The sequence below is a fragment of the Frieseomelitta varia genome, unplaced genomic scaffold (genome assembly GCF_011392965.1).
Source record: "Frieseomelitta varia isolate USP_RPSP 00005682 unplaced genomic scaffold, Fvar_1.2 scaffold_816, whole genome shotgun sequence".
Taxonomy (NCBI): Eukaryota; Metazoa; Arthropoda; class Insecta; order Hymenoptera; family Apidae; genus Frieseomelitta; species Frieseomelitta varia.
This window is the reverse complement of record NW_025110608.1, coordinates 965,417-985,703: the sequence shown is the minus strand read 5'-3', so window position 1 is coordinate 985,703 and position 20,287 is coordinate 965,417. Positions and strand designations below refer to the sequence as shown.

Genomic DNA, 20,287 nt, shown 5'->3' with positions numbered 1-20,287 from the left:
TAAGACTATAACTATGATTGTGATACACTATAATTTTATTTTCATTGTTTACTTGCTGCTCAAATGACTTCATCCACGACATGGATTATGATCGTTTGTAATTGTAATAATAAATGTGCTACACTTCAGTCAAGATAGTTTCTTATATAAATAGAATATGTAACACATATTTTTGTGTATGCTAGAAGCATACATAAAATGTTTAAATGTTACACAATAAATCATAAATTATTCATACTGATAAGAAATGTTGATAAAGAGATTACAAATCAGTGAAAATGGCAGAATTAATAGCGAATTTAAAAGTAGTACGGGATAAAATTAATGTTGCTTCTGCTAGAAGACCATTAGTATGTTATAAGTATCACATTTTATATAGTAATGATTAGTTTAGAATTGTATAAATATGTCAGATACATCGTATAAAAATACAAACAAGCTAGAGATAAAAACAGTAATAACTTATGTTTTTAACCTTTTTTTTGTAGGAATACAAGTATTTTGAGCCTCGTTTAGTAGCTGTGAGTAAATTTAAACCAGTTGAATTAATTGTCGATGCATATAAAGCTGGTCAAAGACATTTTGGAGAGAATTATGTCAATGAATTAGCAGAAAAGGGGAATCATTCAAGTATTTTGGAAATGTGTACAGATATATGTTGGCATTTTATTGGTCATCTTCAACGTAATAAAATAAACAAACTATTAACTACTCCAAATTTGTATATTATTGAAACAGTAGATACTGAAAAAATTGCATCAGCATTAAATGCTGCTTGGTCTAAATGTAGAACACATGAAAATTTGAAATTAAAAATAATGGTACAGGTCAATACTAGCAACGAGCAAGGTATTATATATTGTAATTTTAACTATTGGTTAATTTTAATCATTCTGATTTTACAACTTAATCAATTAAATATATTATATTTTTAGAGAAGAGTGGTTGTGAAAGAACACAAGTTTGTTCTCTTGTTCAATATATTATTGATAACTGTACAAGCTTAGAATTTGTAGGTCTTATGACAATAGGTATGTTTGGATATGATGTCACTAAAGGACCAAATCCTGACTTTTTGTGTCTGAAAGAATGTAGGGAAGAAGTATCAAAAGAATTAGGTATTGATTCAAAGAAGATAGAATTATCAATGGGAATGTCAAGTGATTATGAACATGCGGTAATTTCAATAAGAATTGTTTTTGTGCTTTCATAAAAATGTCAAAAATATATTAAAATATAATACTATATTATGCAGGTTGAATTGGGAAGTACCAATGTTAGAGTTGGTACTGCTATATTTGGAGAAAGGCCAAAAAAGGATATCTCATAAAATACATATTCCTTGTGTAATTACAAATATATTGTTTAATATTATTATATATTAAACATTAAAAACATGTCTATATGATATTGGAACATTATTGCAGATACGTTATGATGATGATAAGTTGGCCTCTATTTGTTAGTTTTTTGTTGTCATATAAAGAAATGATACGATATTCAGTTAAACTAATTTGGACGAAGTGCGTATCATTGTTTGCTTGTTTCTATCATGAATGCTCGAAAGTTTGAATTATTTCCATTGTTATTTAATGGGTACAGGCGATTGATTTCCTACCGAGTTTTTATTTAGAGCTAATAAATTTGGATTGAATATAATTGACCGATTGTTAATTGTGCGAATCATGTAATAGTTCTTATGATGGTTGGAGAAAAATTGATTTAGATTTAAGAAGAACGCGATGATTTTAAGAAAGAGAGTAGGAATGGAAATAATCGAATAAGGTTTGGAAGGCTGATAATGACATTGTTTGTTTCTAAAAATTGCAGTTTAAGCATATTTGTAACTTGATGCTAGTTTATTTTGTAGGAGCACTTTGTGTTGTAAGATGATTATATAACATTTTATTAAAAATATTACGTTACATTAAATTTGCCTATTCATTAAAATCTTAAATTTTTCTGAATTTAATAAATAACATGTCAATATATTAATACTGGCATAGATTATTCTGTTTCTGAATTATCGGCAAATTTCTTCAATATTTCTAGTCCGCCATTGGCTTTACGATAACCTGGTGCGGATGATTTTATTTTATCCATCCATTTAGCAACATTTGTGTATTTGTCGATTTCGAAACCGAAAACCTACAATCAATAATCATCGTTCAAATCTCTAATTAACTTTTCATTTTCCTAATAATTTACATTTACCTCTGATGTTGATACAGTGGCTGCTATTGCCAGATCAGCAATGGTCAAATTGCGTCCAGCGACGTAATCTTGCCCATCTAGAAATTTATCGAGTATATTAAATGCGTTTTCCAGTACCTTGTAGTGTTCTGGATTGTAATTCTTTGCTCCTCTAAACACAACTGGATACTGTAACAAATTTATTTATTAGGTATCAAAAGAATTTTAGGGTGCAGTATGTATTGTCCATTAACATGATTATGAGTTATTCTTATCATTTCCCGAAATTATTCATTTAAAAACAGTTCGGCGCGGTGTTATCTACGATTGATATTGGAAATTACCTAATAATTTTTGAATCTTATGATACTGTCTCTTTTATTTTACCTTATGAACTATAGTTTTTTTATTTAAAAAAAAAAGAAACAAGAAAAGAGAAATATGAAAATAAGAAAATAATTCATTTTGAATACTTACATAATAGTTTTTCATGCCTTTATACAAAGTACCAATGTCAAAATGTAATCGATGATTGACTAAGGCTCGACCACTCGGTGTTTGTGGATTTAAATGAACGTTTTTACTGTATTGATCAGTTAAATATGACATGATGGCGCGACTGTAATCGTTTATTAAAAGAGGCGATAAAGTACAAAAATAAGTACGATTATATTCTATTTTATGTTACATTGTTCAAACGAAATGTGCAATGTGTATTAGTTAATTGCAAACCTTTCACTCAGTTTGTAATCACCATCTACAAGAAACGGAATAGTTTTCTGTGGATTCAGCTGTAATAGAGATATCGAATGTTATTTTGACTGTTTAACATTAGAATTATATAGTTACAATCAAGTAAAATTGCATTTTGATATTGCATTAACTTAGGTGAGAATCGATTGAATAAAATGAACACAAAGAACTAAAGAAAGAAAGCCGAATAAATGCAATTTAATTTAATTACCGCGTTTTATTAATTACTTTCAGTTAATTGTTCGAAATGATGTACAATTGAGGAACCGTTTATAATGTTTCATTAATTTTTGATATTTATTTAATTTTTGATTTTTGTAATATTATCTATAATATTTCCTATATTGATCATAATAAATATTATAGAAATACATAAATTTCATACATTTCATACAATATTATATAAATATTATATATATATATATATATATATTAATAATATTATATATATATATATATTATCTCGATAATAGATATTTAATCCAATAAACTTTGTAAAGGATTTTTAATCATGCTCACCTGTTCATATTCTGGCTTTAGCTGTTCACCAGAAAATAAATCTATTTCTTTCAAATTTAAAGAAATACCAATTGCCTCAGCAGTCAAAAGTACCGCTCTGCAAGGTGAGCTTATTGGCGTGTAATACAAATCCACTGACATGATTGTTTGTTAACTAAAGGAATATATTTAATATTAGTGAATCAGTGAATCGGTTTACAACCAATGTCATATAGTATAATTAAAATTCAAGGTGGTAAAACATAATAACTAAATTATAATAAAACTCACAAAAAACCGCTGTTTTTAAAATTATTATCGCGATACTTTTTTTTGTTGTTGTCGAATAGCGTTTCATTTCCAACGAAAAAAATATTTTGCTTTCAAACTTTTGATATAGCTAGCGAAAAGTATTGAAATATTCCATTACAGACATTCTTCTTTTGAGCGTCGCCGCTTTCGTTCACAACGATTTTCGATAGAATCAATATCACTGACTAAATGAATATACACATATACGAAAGTTACAGAACTATCCTGTGTGCCTTCCTTCGCATTTAATGCGTCTCACATCACACTCCCTTCATTATTCATCAATGCCAAGAGTTATTGTGAGCGATTTTGCATTGTTTGCGTTATGAATATTCGATTTTTCTCAAGCTTTAATAAAGATTGAGAATTTGCATAGAGAAAAAATGAAGCAAAAATGAGACAGAAAAAAAAATGATGTAGCTAAAATCGAAAACAAACAAAATAAAATTTGCTTGTTGTTGTGATGAATAAAACAAGCGATGCTTAACTGAAATTTAATGGGTTTCAAACCTGCGACAAGCACAAATATGAATTTCATTTACATTTACGTATGAATTTTATCTCTTGGCCAATCGAAATGTATTTCAGTAGTTTAATTTTTTTTTCAATTAATGTAATCGATAGAGTTCTACTTTTTATATAACAAACTTAAGTACGTAGCTAAACTATGTGACAGCTTATTATCTGCTATTAACGAGCATACATGCGAAATGTGTACAAGTACAAGTAAAGTTCAAAAATATAAATAATGTAAAGAAGAAAAATGGAATATGTAATATAATAAATTGTAAATTACATTTCTTACCTGTCTTAATTGGCGTTCGTTCTAATCGCACGAAACAGTAAACGATCACGACATGCAAAGAAATAATTAATATTTTTTATAATAATGTAGTAATAATTTGTAGTATAATTTGTAATAATTTTGTAATAATGAATACAATTAGCGTGCGCTGTTAACGATTGCAACTATTATTCTTTGAGAGATATAAGTGTGATGCTTTTTTTGCGAATGATAAAAAGAAAGTACAGTACAGTTCTTCGTACGGGTGAATTGATTGTGTGTAGAACTTATGCGCTGGCACATTCGATATATATACTATATAATAGATACATTACCTATAATAGGGAGGGCAATTCCATCGCTTGGTTATAACCACAGTTAATTTTTTTGTTTTTCACTTCTGATAAATATCATTGATACAAAAATGTCATATTTTAAAATTGACACAATGACTGGAAATAGTTTCATTTACTGACTCTGTCTTTCATTTTTATTAAAGTCAGTTTCAATTCTTTTAATGAATATTGTTATTTTCGTGAGGAACATTCGTGAGGAATATTTAAATTATATTTTTCTTCAGACGAAATATTACTATCAGAATTATGTATAATAATATTAGTTTTGAAAGGGAATAAAAATGTAAGTTTCTATATGTAAATATATAGAAATCTATACATAAATTATATATGTACATAAATGTAAATATTCTACATATAAATTGTAAAATAAAAATAAAATAAATGAATAAAAAAATTAAATAATAAAAATTCTCTAAGATCTATTAAGAATATTTATTCTTGTTTGATGATGCTTTATTCATTAGGAAATGTTTAACGTAGGATTCAAAGTTTCTTCGCGAAAACAGAAAGATCTTCCTTGTTTGGCTACATCAATAAGAGAATATAAAGTATTGATTAAAAAGAATTTTTCTGATCATTGTAGTGTAATTAAAACGTACATAAAACCGTGGTCGAAGATAATTAGCAAATGAACTTCAAAAGGATGGTCACTGTTAAAGTAAATTGGCCGCATTGCGAACAGCAAGTGGCTACTATAATTACAAGGTTCATTAATTCGTATTCGATGCTGATGGCACTATTTACCATATCCTACGTGATAATACTAATTGCACCTTAAATGAGTTCGAAACAGGTTTTTCTTCTTATGTCAGTCAGTTTGACATTAATTATACTGTGCTTTTAGTTTATCTTGAAAAGCATCGGGAGTTTATTTTAAATCTTTAAGTTTATTCTTAAATTAGATTTTATTTTTAATATTTTAAGTTTCATTCTTATTTTCTTTAGCTAAGTTAAATTTTCTTACTTAACCCTTTGGACGCTTAAAACTACTAGAATACTACTAACTTAGTTAAATTTAATACTAATTGAGGAATATACGACAAAATTAAAAAACACATTTATTTTTAAACATGCATTTTTTGATATGATATTTATTCAATATATTGCAATATGTCATACTTTTTGAGACAAGTAAACTAATTATCAAGTAAACTAATTATTTTATTATTGTTGATTATGAAATTATTTGTACAATATTCAAGTACGGACTAAACACTTAAAGAGTTAATATCCCATTGCAAAATTTAGTATTCGCATACATGTTTATTATTATGTATTAATATTTCTAAAATTTAGTTTTTGCACCGAATTTCTAGAATTTATATGTTTATTATCATGTATTAATATTTCTAAAGTTTAGTTTTTAAAATCGAACTTTTACAATTTTTGAGAAAACGTAAATTTCACAGACTATATTATACGCATCGACATTTTGTTATAACGCCTTTACTACAGTGTGTATTTACGAGCGTGTTGAGGGTGGACTTGACGAACGTGGATGAGCACGAACGAACATGAACGATCAAAATGTGAATAGTGCTGTGAACATGAACGAGCATCGACGAATGCGATCTGTCACTTGTCAGTATGTTAAAGAAAAATATTCATTTGTGTTCATATAGTATGAACGAAACAATTGAACGAAACAATTGGACATTTGTATCACGTACTGCTTCATTCTCACTTATTCTCTTGCAATAACTTCTAAACGTAATATTCATTTTTTAAATTTTGTTTATTAATAGTTTACGAAATATATATTTAATGTCACAATTTTGCACGTGTTATAATACTTAGCGTATGCATACGTTAAAAATGTGTTTTTTAATTACTACTGTCAGTAATTACTACTTACATTTTTTTTCGCTAATAATAACTAAACGACAGTAATTTCGGGATCGAACATCTATTTTGAAATGACTTTATGAACTTGTGATATATTGATCTTTCGAGGTCATACATGGTCATTTATAATATCGTTCAATGTCTTCCCTCGTTGAATAGAGAGTGTTCTTTACTGTTAGAAAGGACAACTTTCGGGATTAATATTAATCTTGTGGCTGAATGATAGTTAGTTGAACCCTGTCAAAAGTTACATAGTATATAATTTATGTACCTGTGTGCATCATCACAAGTAATGAGGCTTCTTTAAATTCAAGCAGAACTTTTTAAAAATGAAAAGAATTAAAAGCACGATTCCAATGTTAATTTCTAACATTTAAATTATCTTGTGTAACGTTGTTCAATTTTTCATCACACCTTCCGACCATTGTTTAAGAACCTTTGCTCCAACATCGTTGTCTTCATATTTTGGAGCTTCTGATTTGATCCTCGCAAACCATCTTATCACGTTCTTATATTTGCTGAGATCGTAGCTGGAGACCTGTTATCAAAATAATACAACGAATGAATGTGGCTTTGCATGAATAAAGAATAGTTTCAGTTCATTTCAAGAACTTATACTTTTTTTGTTTCCAACTTTTAGAGTAGAGTTTCAATAAGGCAATGTTTTCAAGAGAATTACCTCTAATGTAGAAACAGTGACGACAATTGCTAGATCAGCGAGAGTCATGGTTTTCCCTGCCACGTAGTCTTGTCCTTCGAGGAATTTTTCAAGAAACGACAAAGCCGTGCCAATAGCTACATATTTCGTTGGATCTCTAGGGGCCTTATATATAAATATAGGGTACTATAACAAAGATTTTACGATTAACTATCTATTTGCTTCACATGTGTATATTTTAAAGTACAGTATATTACTGTTCACTTACATAGAACTAAATGAATTATTTAGAAATAATAATACTTAGTAATAGAGAAATACTAAAACTAATAATAGAGAAATTGACGTTAAAAATTATTAAGTAATGTGAAACTTACGTAATAATCTATGAAAGCTTTGTACAACGTGCATGCATCGAAATATAATCTCTGATCAACGAGCGCACGTTTCTTCGGATCCTTTGGATATAGTGAGTCGTCTTTGCCGTATTGATTTGCCAAGTATGTTATAATAGCTCGGCTAATGAAAACATGTATAATGTTTCTATTTTTATTCTATTAGTCCTATGTTTGTACACGTGTAGAATAAATGTAAAGTAAGTGTTACAAACTAAAGCAAGCCTATTACAAAATCGCGTTGGAATAATAATATAATTCTAATTCGAACAAGATTTCTATTTTTCTTTAATTTCTTTTTTACGAATCGTTATTTGAAATATTATCACGTGGCTGTATACGTCAATTTAATTGCATAAACTAAATCTAATCTAAATCGAATCTAAAAACATTTATAAAACTGCTAAATAATATTTATATATAAATTAATAAAAATATTTATACGTACAATAGCAAGTTAATGTATCAAAAAAGAAACAAGAAAAAATGTTAGATATTAAATATTGAAGTTTACATAAATTTTACCTTTCACACATGATGAAACCGTCATCATCAATTGTAGGTACCATGTGTTGTGGATTCATCTACATACATAAAGACATTAATTATATTACCAAAAGTATTGAATATAAATAAATATAATTATTTTGTGTTTTAATATCGAATTTGAATTGAAGTGTAATAGAATAACCTTCAATTTACATGAAATACTGTTGTATCATCTATGTACCTTCAAATATTCGGGTGTTAGATGTTCTAGATTCTCGAAAGAGATTTTTTTGAGATTCAGTGTGACACCAAGCGCGGCAGCTGCCAATCTAACGAGACGGCATGGAGGACTTCCTGTAGTTTCATAACTAATAATCGGCATTTTGATTTCTGTAACCACGTGCGATTCATTGTTTAAAGAATTGTTATCTCTCAATTAAATACACTCGAATGAAGCCGTTTTTTGTAAATTGTTTTTAAAATGAAAGTAACAGTTCAGATGAAACGTGATTTATTCCTTCGAATAATAATTTTTTTCTAATCTCAAAAGTAAAGATTATCTATTTATAGAGTAATAAAAAAAATGAAAAGTTAAAAATGGACTTACAAAAAAGAGTCAAATGATTGAAAAATGTCAAGCTGATATTTGTGTAACTTGGACTTGAACGTGAAATAAATCATTGCTTTTTTTATCGCGGCATATATTTATTTATGTAATATGTATTTATTTAAATAATATGACTCAACAGAGTTCTAGATAATTTTTGGAATATACTAATATAATATTATTTTAATATATTACGTAAACATTGGTTTAAATACACACGAAAAAAGAATCGAAACATGTCATCTCTGTTATACTAATAAAATAAATTGCATTATGAATTAAATTTCTTTTCATTACAACGTTAAATTATATTTATTATATTTAATTTTTGGAAGCTGCGAACGTTTTTCGTAAAACAGTATATTAATTCGCTCATTCGCAAATATTAATTATACAGCGAGAAACAGATTTTGTTTCTTATATTCAATAAAGACATAAAATGAACGATTAAAATGACATCAGAAAACACAATATATAGGAAACTCCATACCGTTTATATGTAATTGACGACGAAAACAAAAATGATTTGTGACAGATAAGTAGGGACACGCAAAGCAAATTTAAATACAAGCTTCCCAATTATGTGCCAGGAAAATTGCGTACAGTCTAAAGAAGTTAGCTCTCCAGTCTCTTTATAAATGCCAGCATATCTACTATAAATCCCCCAGCAAGAGAGCATGCGCATGTCCGATCGGTTTCAACCTGTTACGAATACGTAGTTCACCGCCATCGTCTATGCTTTTTCCCTTTGATCTTTTCCCATCTTTTTTAAATTTTCAGATCGTTAAATTTATTAGAGCTTAGATATGTTAGTAAAATGAATGAATGATATTTGTCGAAAGATATAGAATAGATTATTTCAAATCAAGTGTTTACGAGCTGTGTAAGAGACTCAAAAAAAAAAAAAAAAATCTATAAAAATATCGTACAATATCGTAAAAAATATCTTATCGTAAAAAGTAAGTGTTGATGCAAATAGTATTAAGAAGTTTTATGACTTAAAGTATTGATAGCAATGAAGATATATTAAACGTTTAAATAATTTAAGTTAAATAATTCGCGATGTTTCTCTACACTAGTACTATAAAGGATATTTGCAAGTAAGCTTAGAATTTTGAAAAACAAGTTGAGTACAGTGTGTGTAGTAATCTTTACAGAAAATTATTTGATTCCACGGTATTTTCAAACGTTTTAAAAACATGTCCTTAAAAATTAAACTTTTGTAAAAATGAGTGCACATATAGATTCATATTAGCAAGTTATAATAAATTGTAAACTAGCAATGACTAGCTTACATTAGCGAAGTGCGTCAACAACATTACAAGTTACTTGTTTTAAATTTTTAATTATTGAGCGACCTTTGATGTTACGTAAGTGACTGAGACTTAAAATTTGCACTTTATCATAACATATTCAAGCTGTTTTACATTTGCATTTACTCGTCGTATCTGTATTTTGCGTAATAATCGCGAACATTTAAACAAAATAATTGTCAAACATTTCGTGCGTATAAATAAATATTTCGTTCGTTTTGCCACGTGTAATGGGCTGCACGAGGTTCATAGACGATTGCATCGTTTTTGAGAAAGCAGTTCGATACACGGCACAATGCCAGTGCGTTCACGGGCTACGCGAATCGATCACGAGCTTGTAAACGGGCTGACCCACTTTTCCTTCGTTACCCAGCCGATTCTCGCGATGCATGCACCGTGGAAATACCGAGAGATCCAAGAAGACCGCAAATCCTTCGATTTAACGTCGCCGCGCACGTCCACGCCACCGGAAATGTAGCTCTAATCAGTTGCGGTTACAGCCATACCGTGGATGCGGAACGCTCTTTTGGAAGACGCGGATTAATTACGAATAGCACGGCAAAATTGAATTCACCCATGTAGATCGAATCGTGCGGAAAATTCACCCAGGAAAGATTCATAAGCTCCGTCTGCAATTTCGAGTCTGATACAAGCGACACCATGACGGCAGATTGAATGCACGTTACTCGGTATTAAACGATGAATCGAGATCGTTTCATTGTCTTGTAGCGGCCTATAGTCCCTCAAGTACGAATCTCGAACACCAACTTGTACAAGCCGCAAAAGTGGCTGTGCGCCTAGCGTCGAAGTCCAGCGATCTTTGACGTTAATCGTTCCGTGACGTTAATCGTTCCAGAATTCATTGTAATTTTTGATTTTGCTTTTGGTCGAAAGTAAGTTATAAGAATTGAGAGGAAATGCAATTTTACTAATTACTAATTTAATTCTTGCAAATCAATGAGCATCTACGCGAATATTCCAATTTCCTTCTGAATATTCTTTGTTCTGAATGTTCTTTGTCGAATTGCTTTTACAATATACATAAGTCTCAAGTGTTGCTAATTTTATATTACAATTAGATTTGTTTAGGAATGATTTAATCATCGAAATGATGAACCGACTGATGATTCACGATATTACAATATTTTTTTAAAATAAAATTTCAGATGTCGACAAATGATAATTAAGAAATGTTTCGTATTTATGTTATTTGATAAACTATATCGTTCAATAAACGAAACAAATTTTCTTTATCTATTAACATCAATTCCTTTACATAGTTATTATTTCATTGCAATAATAATGTGATTAAATTGTGAGATAGATAGTAAGACAGTCTTTGACGTTGTCAAGGAAAAAATGAGAATTCGATTTTTCATTTAATAGAGTAAAATTACGTTGAGAAACTATGCAGTTGTAATTTCTTAAATATTTGCTTCCCTTTCGAGAACGAGGATGAATCATTATTAAAATACTTGGCAAACTTTTCTTATAATGAAACAACTATAATATACGTAGCGATAGTTATGTATTGAATAAAATCATACCTGGTGAAAACCTTTTAGAAACATTAATTTTCTTAGTTTATTTTAAATTTATTTTCTTTTAATAAAATATCAGTAATAATATCAGTAATTTTCTTAGTTTATTTTAAATTTATTTTCTTTTAATAAAATATCAGTAATAATAAATATTGAATATTAACATTAGCAACATATATATTATGTCAAATAACTGTTTACACTACGAATGTATAAAACATGTACAAAAACTTCTATTTCAAAGATATGCACGAGATTCCGAATTATTTCTTAAACTACTTGATTTGTAAAACATTTCTAATAATTCTTCTTAATGATTCACTATTATTACGCATTCTCTTAAGGTCGTAATCATCCTTTGCGGTTTGTGATTTATTTTTACAATGGACCTACAAAATTCTTGTTTGGATATCGGATCTGCTAGAGTAAAATCGCTGTCCAATCACATAAGGTCACAATGATTAATTGCGTTTTGTTTTATTTTGCGTAATAATAACTTGTATCAAAGTGAACATCTATATATGGAAGTCTCTCTCAGACTCTGTTTTGGTAGCTAGAAGAAGAATTGACTTTGAGCGCCGTCGAGAATACGAAAGAATTTTCACACGTTGCAAGAAGTTTTCCTAACCGACCGATCGATGGGGTTAAAAATCAGAAGAAAAAATAACAACGGGCGGGAAAGCGCGGAGGAAACGGTTTGTGAAGAGAGCGAGAGTACCGAGCGATTGTGAGGCGGTTGATTTTCCGTGCAGCGGCGGCGGCGGCGGCTGCGGAAGTTTCTTCGCGGGCGTTCTCAATTTCACCGGTAAAAACATTACCTTCCCTTCAATGATTCCTCGAGGGCGATCCGCGCGGCCGCATTCGCGAAATGGACCGTGAGTTAATTAAATTCAGGAACAGGAGAATGCTATGGACCGTCGAACAGGAATTCCGGGAACGGAAGCGCAACGGGTTTTTCAGCCGGCATGCTCGGCCAGGATTCCGCAGTTTCTGCCGCATCATCGTCGAATCGTCCGCCGAAATTATTGTCCGTGTTGCGTAATTCTCGGCACGTAGCCTCACGCATGATCGGTCAACGCATGTGAAAAAAATAAAAGGGAAAAAGAAACATCTTCGATGGAAGGCGAACGAGAAAGGAAAGAAAAAGAGAGATGAGAAAGAAACATGGGAACAACAATAGAGTTTCCCTTTTATTTTCAAAGGGATTCGGAGTAACTTTGTTTTTTATTCTCTCGCGATTGGTTTATCGACGTTTGTCCGTGGTCGTTTAATTTTTTTTAGATAGGTAACATGTTATATTATATTAGGAATCGTAGAAGTGACAAATATTTGAAAATGTCACGTGCATAAATATTGCCATTGACACTAATATTACTATCCGTAAGTTTTTGTTGTTAATCGTAGCAAGTAATGTGACGAGGCTCAAGGCTGAATAATCATATTTTCGAAATAAAAAGTGCAAAGTTACAGATGACTATGCACGTGTAAAAGATCGCGATAACTGTAGATTGCACTAGTTCTTTTTTTCTCTTTTATCGATTTATTGAAAGTAGCCAATCTATAAAAAAAATCTCAGTAATAATTACAAAAGTAATTAGTAATAAAATAAGTAAAATAAAAGTGACCATACAATCAGAACCTAAGTCGTTTTCTACTTTTTGAATTTTTTTAAATATTTCAATTTCTTTGAATGATAAAAATTTTTTTGACCTTGATATAATAAATAATTTTTTTCAAAAGCCAATATAATTATTCCATACTTGTAAATACTATTCCATATTTCATAATGTTTTGTGCATGTTTTATGATAGCCAGATAAAAGTTATGCTTGTAATAATACAATATTTATTTGAGTTTAAATTTTAAACGTAATTTCATCGATTTGGTAAATGAACGCAATAGCTCATTTATTGTTATTATTGTGTAACAACTTAGTTATTCGGGACGAGTAATATATATTTTTTAATTTTTTTTACAAAAGATTTGAATTACACCAAAGTTTATTTCTATCTATAAATAAGACAAGATAACATTATATATAAAATATATAAATTATATATTTATGTCATAAATTATATATTTATATAACCGATATATTTTTATGAAATCAGATTACGTAATCTCGATGAAAACGTTTGAACATGTAATAAATTAAAAAAAAGACAATGTTTTATTTATTTAATTTAAATTAAAATTTTCACGTTAAAATTCTAAATATTGTAGATGTTTAATTTTACATAGTTAATAACGTAGATAAGTACAGTTGACTTAGGCTTTGGGAAGTGAACATCGTTCAATAGAATGACTATCGCTGACATAAATTGTCTGCATTGAACGCAGCCAATTTCATAATTTCAATGATCATTTCAATGAACGATTTTGCTTCGATTATAATTATTTCAATATTCACACGTGTCTGTCGAAATTAAGAAAAATTTTTTCTTTTTCCTTTTTTCCTTTTTATTTTTTTTTAACTTTTTTAAAGTTAATATTTACGAGTTTTACTAATTACATAAACCTTTCGCTTCAAAAAGGTGAAATGAATTACTTAGAATATGAATGATAGGTTATTTATATTTCATGTTTGCATCATTAGTGTATCCAAAATTGTACAACACTGCACGCGGAGGAATTCAAACTTAACTTTGTATAAAATGGATCTTACATCGAACATATGATACTATCTATAGTGTAACTTTATGATTAGATAAATGATAGATAACTATTTTATTTAATTTACAGATATTTATATTTACACATAATTTCAATCTTCTACATATATAAAGTCCGTTCCTGAAAAACGAGAAAAAATTAAATATTTTATAATTAATTAATATTAACTAATATTAACTATTAACAATATTAACTAATAACTAATAGATACTAATAACTGACATATTTTCTACATCGATGTTTAATCTTTTAAAAACTTTATTTATCCGTACTAACTGCGGATTGAGTTCGGCTGGAATTATATAAATGTTTTAGCATAAATGTATGTATGTTTCATACAAGAACGAACGATTCTTCGCTACGAATCGAATAAATTTCGCGTCGAGTATCTATGTAATAATTTTCGCTGAAAACAATATTTAGACACGATTGATAAATGGATTCTACTATAAAACGAAAGTCGTTGAAATGTACCGAAACTCTCTGTTTGAAACTTTGGTCGCTTGATTTGCGACAGATAATCGGAATAGGGATAAAGGAGTTGGCTGGAACACGCAAAGCAAATCTAACTGTGTACTTTTCGAGAGCTCGCGACGAGATAATTACAAACTATGTAAACGAGTTAGTTATCGAGTCTCCTTATAAATGGGATGCCGATACAACATCATTTTCAAAAGATCGATACCACAAACGTGCAAATACGTATTGAAATGATTTTATTTCATCTAACATCCTTTGTTTGTGAAGAAGTAACAATATACAGTGTGTATATTGCTATGACTACAAATTGAACATGTATATAACTAATAACATATATAATTGTGCAAACTATCAAAGTCCATTTACGAATAACATCGGTAAACTATAAAACAAATTGAAAATAGCTAAATGTTTGTACTCTATACGCAAATCCATCGCCTCACTTTCTTTCACTTTCTTTTCTATTCAACAAGACGAGGTTCTCGTTAAAGTGAAACGATGATTTACGAAACGATCTAATAGGTTTCATGTCTAATCTCGATGATCGGTGCACTGGCAACCGAGTTCACGGTTCTACCATCCTGTTGTACGACCTCAGTGTTAACTAGATTCTTGTAAATTCGATCGATACAATTCGGTAAACAATTTTGTTCCAGGCGAGTGCACATCCTCAAAACCGAATTTATCCAGAAGTTGCTTGCAACGATTGTACCAGGCTTCTACGTTGTCGTATCGGCCAATATCAAAGTCGAAGCACTGTTGACAAAGTACATATATTACACTCTGCTGATAATATCTCACCTTTTAACATTTTTTTTATTATAATATCGTTCGCTCACTGTTTCTATAATTAGGAGAGTAAGAAGGAGAATAATATTTCGTAAAACGATGATCACGATATTTTTAACAGACCAATTAGGAACAAAATGACTTTATTAATTGAAAAAGAATTAAAAGTAGTATACTTTTTTTTTTATATCAAATTGCATTGCGAAACTCAAATTTAGAATTTTAAATTTTATAAATTGAAAAGGTAAATTTTGTAAAATGTTCGATTGTTTCTTACACTGTAATATACAAGTATTGACAAGTTATAAATTACAAATCTCCAGCTCTTCAAGCCACTCTCTGTTATAACGGTTTTAATGAGGCTCGAGATAAAGATTGATGTACTCGTATCGTTAAACGATCAAAGAAAGAATATTATGTCCCGTTTTTTTTTCCCGCTGTGTTTTATCCTAACTTTGACGTCAATCTGACGTGAAATGTTTCATGTCAAGAGTTATTTTTAACCCTGAAAGCCGCTTTTTCTTGAGACATTCTTTTTTTCCTTCGTTTTACTTGTTACTTGTTACAGCATTTAAATTCACCATTGCTCCAAGTTGATAGTCCATAAAAAGTTACGTCAACGTCTCGTTTTGCAAGTTATTTAAATATCGAATGTCACTTTCGTTTTCTATTTAAATTTATATACATGCTATGTACAAATAAATATCTAATTACTGTTTATGTGCGAGAGAAATTCTAATTTTTGTACCTTCTCGAAATGCACACTTACCAATAAAACGCAAATAGTCGTGTGGATGGCAAAATCAGCGATGGTTAGAGTGTCACCAGCAACGAACTCCTTATCAGCGAGATACGTGTTTAACAAATCGCATGATTTTTCCACAGCTTGTACGTTTTCTTCGTTTAGGGAATGTGCTCCAAAGAATACTACAGGATACTAATGTATCAAGGATAAATAACTGTCGATTATGTACTATAATATAATTACTATAATTGCTATAATTAATCCGTAAATCAACGCGTATTTCTTGTGATGATTTAATTATATTAAATTTGCTATAAAACAAACATACACACAATGTGTTTCAGTTTCAAACGATCAAACTTCATGTTTGTTCTGTGATTAATGTTAAATAAATGTAGGTTTGCGAGCGCTGTACAAGAAAATTAGAAGAAAATGGAAATTAACCAACGTATATACATATACATATTTGCTGTGAGCAAAAAATAGCGTCAGCGTACTTTTTGTTCGACGCTTTGGAAATGATCGCTAGCTCGCTATCATTATTGCTAATTGAAACTCGTTGCAACAGCATATTCCATATGAACACCTTTATATTATTAAATTATTTTGAGATATTGTTAAATTATCTTGTAACGTGACAACAATGAACTCGTGTTTCATATTTCTTTTTCTTGTTTCTACTCATAGAACAAACTGATGAAATTTGATCGTCTAATCTAAAACTGTGACACCCTGTATAAACGTTGGTTCCAATCCAAATTTTTTTCATATTTAAAATTCATTAATAATAAAGTAGAATTGTTATCATACTGTCGACATCGATGCATACACATACACGCATGCTGCTATTAACAGCGAATGTTACATCACTTATTAAAGCTGTTTTTACAACAATAAGAGTATTAGAATACATACGTAACAATTAATCATGTTCTCGTGAAGCGAGCCGGCATCAAAATATAGCATTTGATCCACGATGCCTCTCTTTTTCGGATCTTTCGGATACAAAGAGTCATTCTTGGCGTACTTGCTTACTAAATATCCCATAATTGGTCGACTGTAAGCGCGTGATAATATTATGAAAGAGTAGGTTTGCTTCTGACGATAAATCATTATTTCATACCTTTCGCATAAAATAAATCCGTCGTCGTCTATCGTAGGTATTACATGCTGTGGATTTAGCTAAGGAACGTAATTATAGTATATCATTGTTTATCAACTGCATTTAATTAAAACATTCAATGTCATATTACCCTTATGTGGATTTAATTTTTTTTTTTTTTAATTTTTGAATGTACACATGCATGAAATTTTTACACGAGTAATTCATCTTTACGCTCAGAATACAATATATGTACATATATGCGTAAAAGAATATTTATTTTTTACTATCTTTGGTGAATTTGTTAGCCAAAAATTATTAGACTTACAATTGTTACATTTTTTTTTTTTTTTGAATTTCCAGCATTTAGTATAGAAATATTTTTCGACTAATTTCTTAAAAAAACTACGCACGCGTCTCTCCTTTAATTTTTCAGCAGCGGGTGTATTAATTTTTTGAGCTTGTTCATACCGCAATGTTTTTACGTTGTATAAATAGGTGCGACGTTTTAAACATTACTGTCATTCATTTATACACATTGTAATTTTTATACGAATTAATCCATTAAGGATTAACGAGTAAATTTTGTGTTAACATTTCACTTGCAATTATTTTTTCAAGGACTTATGAAATTCTGTTTTTCAACATCGTGGCTGTGAAAGAGGATTCCGACGATTCGTTTATTGACTTTTTCATTGCTATTTCTTTTACCTTCTAGATTTTACAATCGTGTAAAATTTAACCACTGGAATGATCAATTTGTAATTTTTGTTAGAATGATCAATTTGTAATTTTTGTTAGAAATTTTATAAATTTAAAACAGTGTAGAGATTTAAAAAGATTTTAAAAAGATTTTAAAGATTTAAACGATTTTTCTGATATACAAATACAAGCTTATATTTATAATTATAATATTTTATTGTATTATAAAACTTTTCCATTTTTTTTACTTTAATGTCTTTGATGGAAATTTTGTGTCTTAATCGTAGTATTAGAGGAATCGATGTGTTTCGTCTTTAATGTAAAACATCGTTATAAAACACTAATTTAATATTTTAGGAGAAACTTTTTTACAAAAATTGTAGATACTGTCATGTTTGGACTGCAGAGTTTTATGCATTTATGGGAAATTTAAGAGCGCGAAAAAAAAAAAAAGAAAAGAAAAATAGAGAACGTGCGTAATATTTAGAAATATATAAAATATCGAAATTTAATACTCGTTATAGCACTAAAGAATGGAAACAAAGCTATAGTAAGTAGATTCTATTCGTTTAATTATCTTTATGAAAGTACGAAATTGCATAAAAAATTAGTCCAAATAAAAGAGTCTAGTTATGATAATATGAAATGAAAACGAACCTTCACGAATTCAGGCTTCATGTGTTCTCCCTTTAAGGGTGAAATCGTTTTCAAGTTCAAGTGGACACCGATTGCTTTCGCCAGTAGTAGTACCGACCGGCATGGCGGGCTACACACGAAGTAGTATAAATCAATCGGCATCTTTTCAGGCCTTTCTCGTGTCAGCGGGATTCTATTCCGTCCTTTCTTTCGTTTCTGAAACGAACGTGATTACGCAAACGAGATTTTTATACGGTAGATCCGGAATAAAGAATCTTACGAATCTTTACGTTTTGCATTCGCATGTACCTCGGCTCGCATACAAATATACGTGATTACTGTGACTCAGATCCTACGGATCGGAAGGTTACTGACTGGGTCGCGCGAAATCTTATGGAAATCTTTTACGAACGTATAAGTATAATCGACGAGCGATTGTCAGACAAATTACATTTTAGATAGACAAACTCTATTATTTCTTATTACTTTGTTGTTCAGAATTCATTGAAATATCATGATATTTTTTATTCTACTCTCATGCATGTTATTGTAACACATAGAATGTGATGGTGTTATTAAAAAGCATGAGTAGAAGTGCAAGAGAAGTATCAGAGTGACTCTGGAATGTCAGAATCTAGACACTTCTCGATATTAATTTAACGAAATTACCAAAATTAAACAAGAAATGAAATTAACGCCAATTAGTATCACGAAATACTTTCCTTTATCCCTGTACTGTTTCTCCTTCAGGCGACGCATTTTCAACTCCCTCGCGACACTTTCGTTCGCGTCCGATTTAGCACGCCCGAGCGGAATGGATTTCTCTCTGGATTTCATTCGCGCGCGCGTGTTAACGATTTTCTAATTGATTGCCCGGATAACTGACTGACAAAATAACGTACCAAAACGACACGAGTCGGTTGGTCGGCTACGCCGCGGAAAATCGCATGAACAGAACGCGAATAAAGAGAGAGAGAGAGAAAGAGAGAAAGAGAGAGAGAGAGAGAGAGAGAGAGAGAGAGAGAGAGAGAGAGCAGCGAAGCAAAGCAAATACAAAAGCGTCGTCGAATGGTTGCACCGAGTTGCCATAGCGATGTCGTAATGCCAAACATAAGCGTCGAAGTGTAACGGGCGACATCGTGGGATGCGTTTCGAAGGCTGAATCGGCACGATCGATATGAAAACAAGCCTCCGGGTGGTCGCGATTGAAACTGAAAAGTAATCGCGTCGGATCGGGACAGGTTGACGGGTAGTGCCGGCTATTGTGGAAGATGGTGTAGAGGAAGGGAGGTGGGTTGGCACGGATATGGCCACGAGAGTATCGGATACGGGGATACAGGGCGCAGGTACTACCGGCTATGGTTACGAACGTCGGAACGTTGTCGGGCAACGTTGACGGTCCAGGACAGGGAA

The 20,287-nt window shown here is 30.5% G+C and overlaps 2 protein-coding genes across 3 annotated transcripts; one reads left to right on the top strand and one right to left on the bottom strand.

The window, feature by feature from the left end:
* Positions 1 to 74: 74 nt before the first annotated feature.
* On the top strand, positions 75 to 1,932 carry LOC122536273 (pyridoxal phosphate homeostasis protein). Of its 2 annotated transcripts, XM_043668508.1 has the most exons (5): positions 75 to 350; positions 489 to 849; positions 936 to 1,177; positions 1,256 to 1,346; positions 1,428 to 1,932. In XM_043668508.1, exons 1-4 carry the CDS (start codon positions 279 to 281, stop codon positions 1,328 to 1,330), a joined length of 750 nt encoding a protein of 249 aa, XP_043524443.1. In that variant the 5' UTR covers positions 75 to 278; the 3' UTR covers positions 1,331 to 1,346; positions 1,428 to 1,932. The 2 variants fall into 2 exon arrangements, with proteins under 2 accessions (XP_043524443.1, XP_043524442.1); XM_043668507.1 differs by having other exon boundaries at positions 1,256 to 1,932.
* LOC122536224 lies at positions 1,839 to 19,188 on the bottom strand. The gene is made up of 17 exons (XM_043668412.1): positions 19,165 to 19,188; positions 18,896 to 19,090; positions 17,558 to 17,616; positions 17,350 to 17,491; positions 16,459 to 16,626; positions 15,506 to 15,656; positions 9,384 to 9,437; positions 8,528 to 8,676; positions 8,323 to 8,381; positions 7,780 to 7,921; positions 7,424 to 7,588; positions 7,145 to 7,282; positions 3,466 to 3,615; positions 2,926 to 2,984; positions 2,671 to 2,812; positions 2,215 to 2,382; positions 1,839 to 2,148 (listed from the first exon to the last, which is right to left on the bottom strand). Exons 1-17 carry the CDS (start codon positions 19,177 to 19,179, stop codon positions 2,008 to 2,010), a joined length of 2,097 nt encoding a protein of 698 aa, XP_043524347.1. The 5' UTR covers positions 19,180 to 19,188; the 3' UTR covers positions 1,839 to 2,007.
* Between the last annotated feature and the right edge of the window lie 1,099 nt (positions 19,189 to 20,287).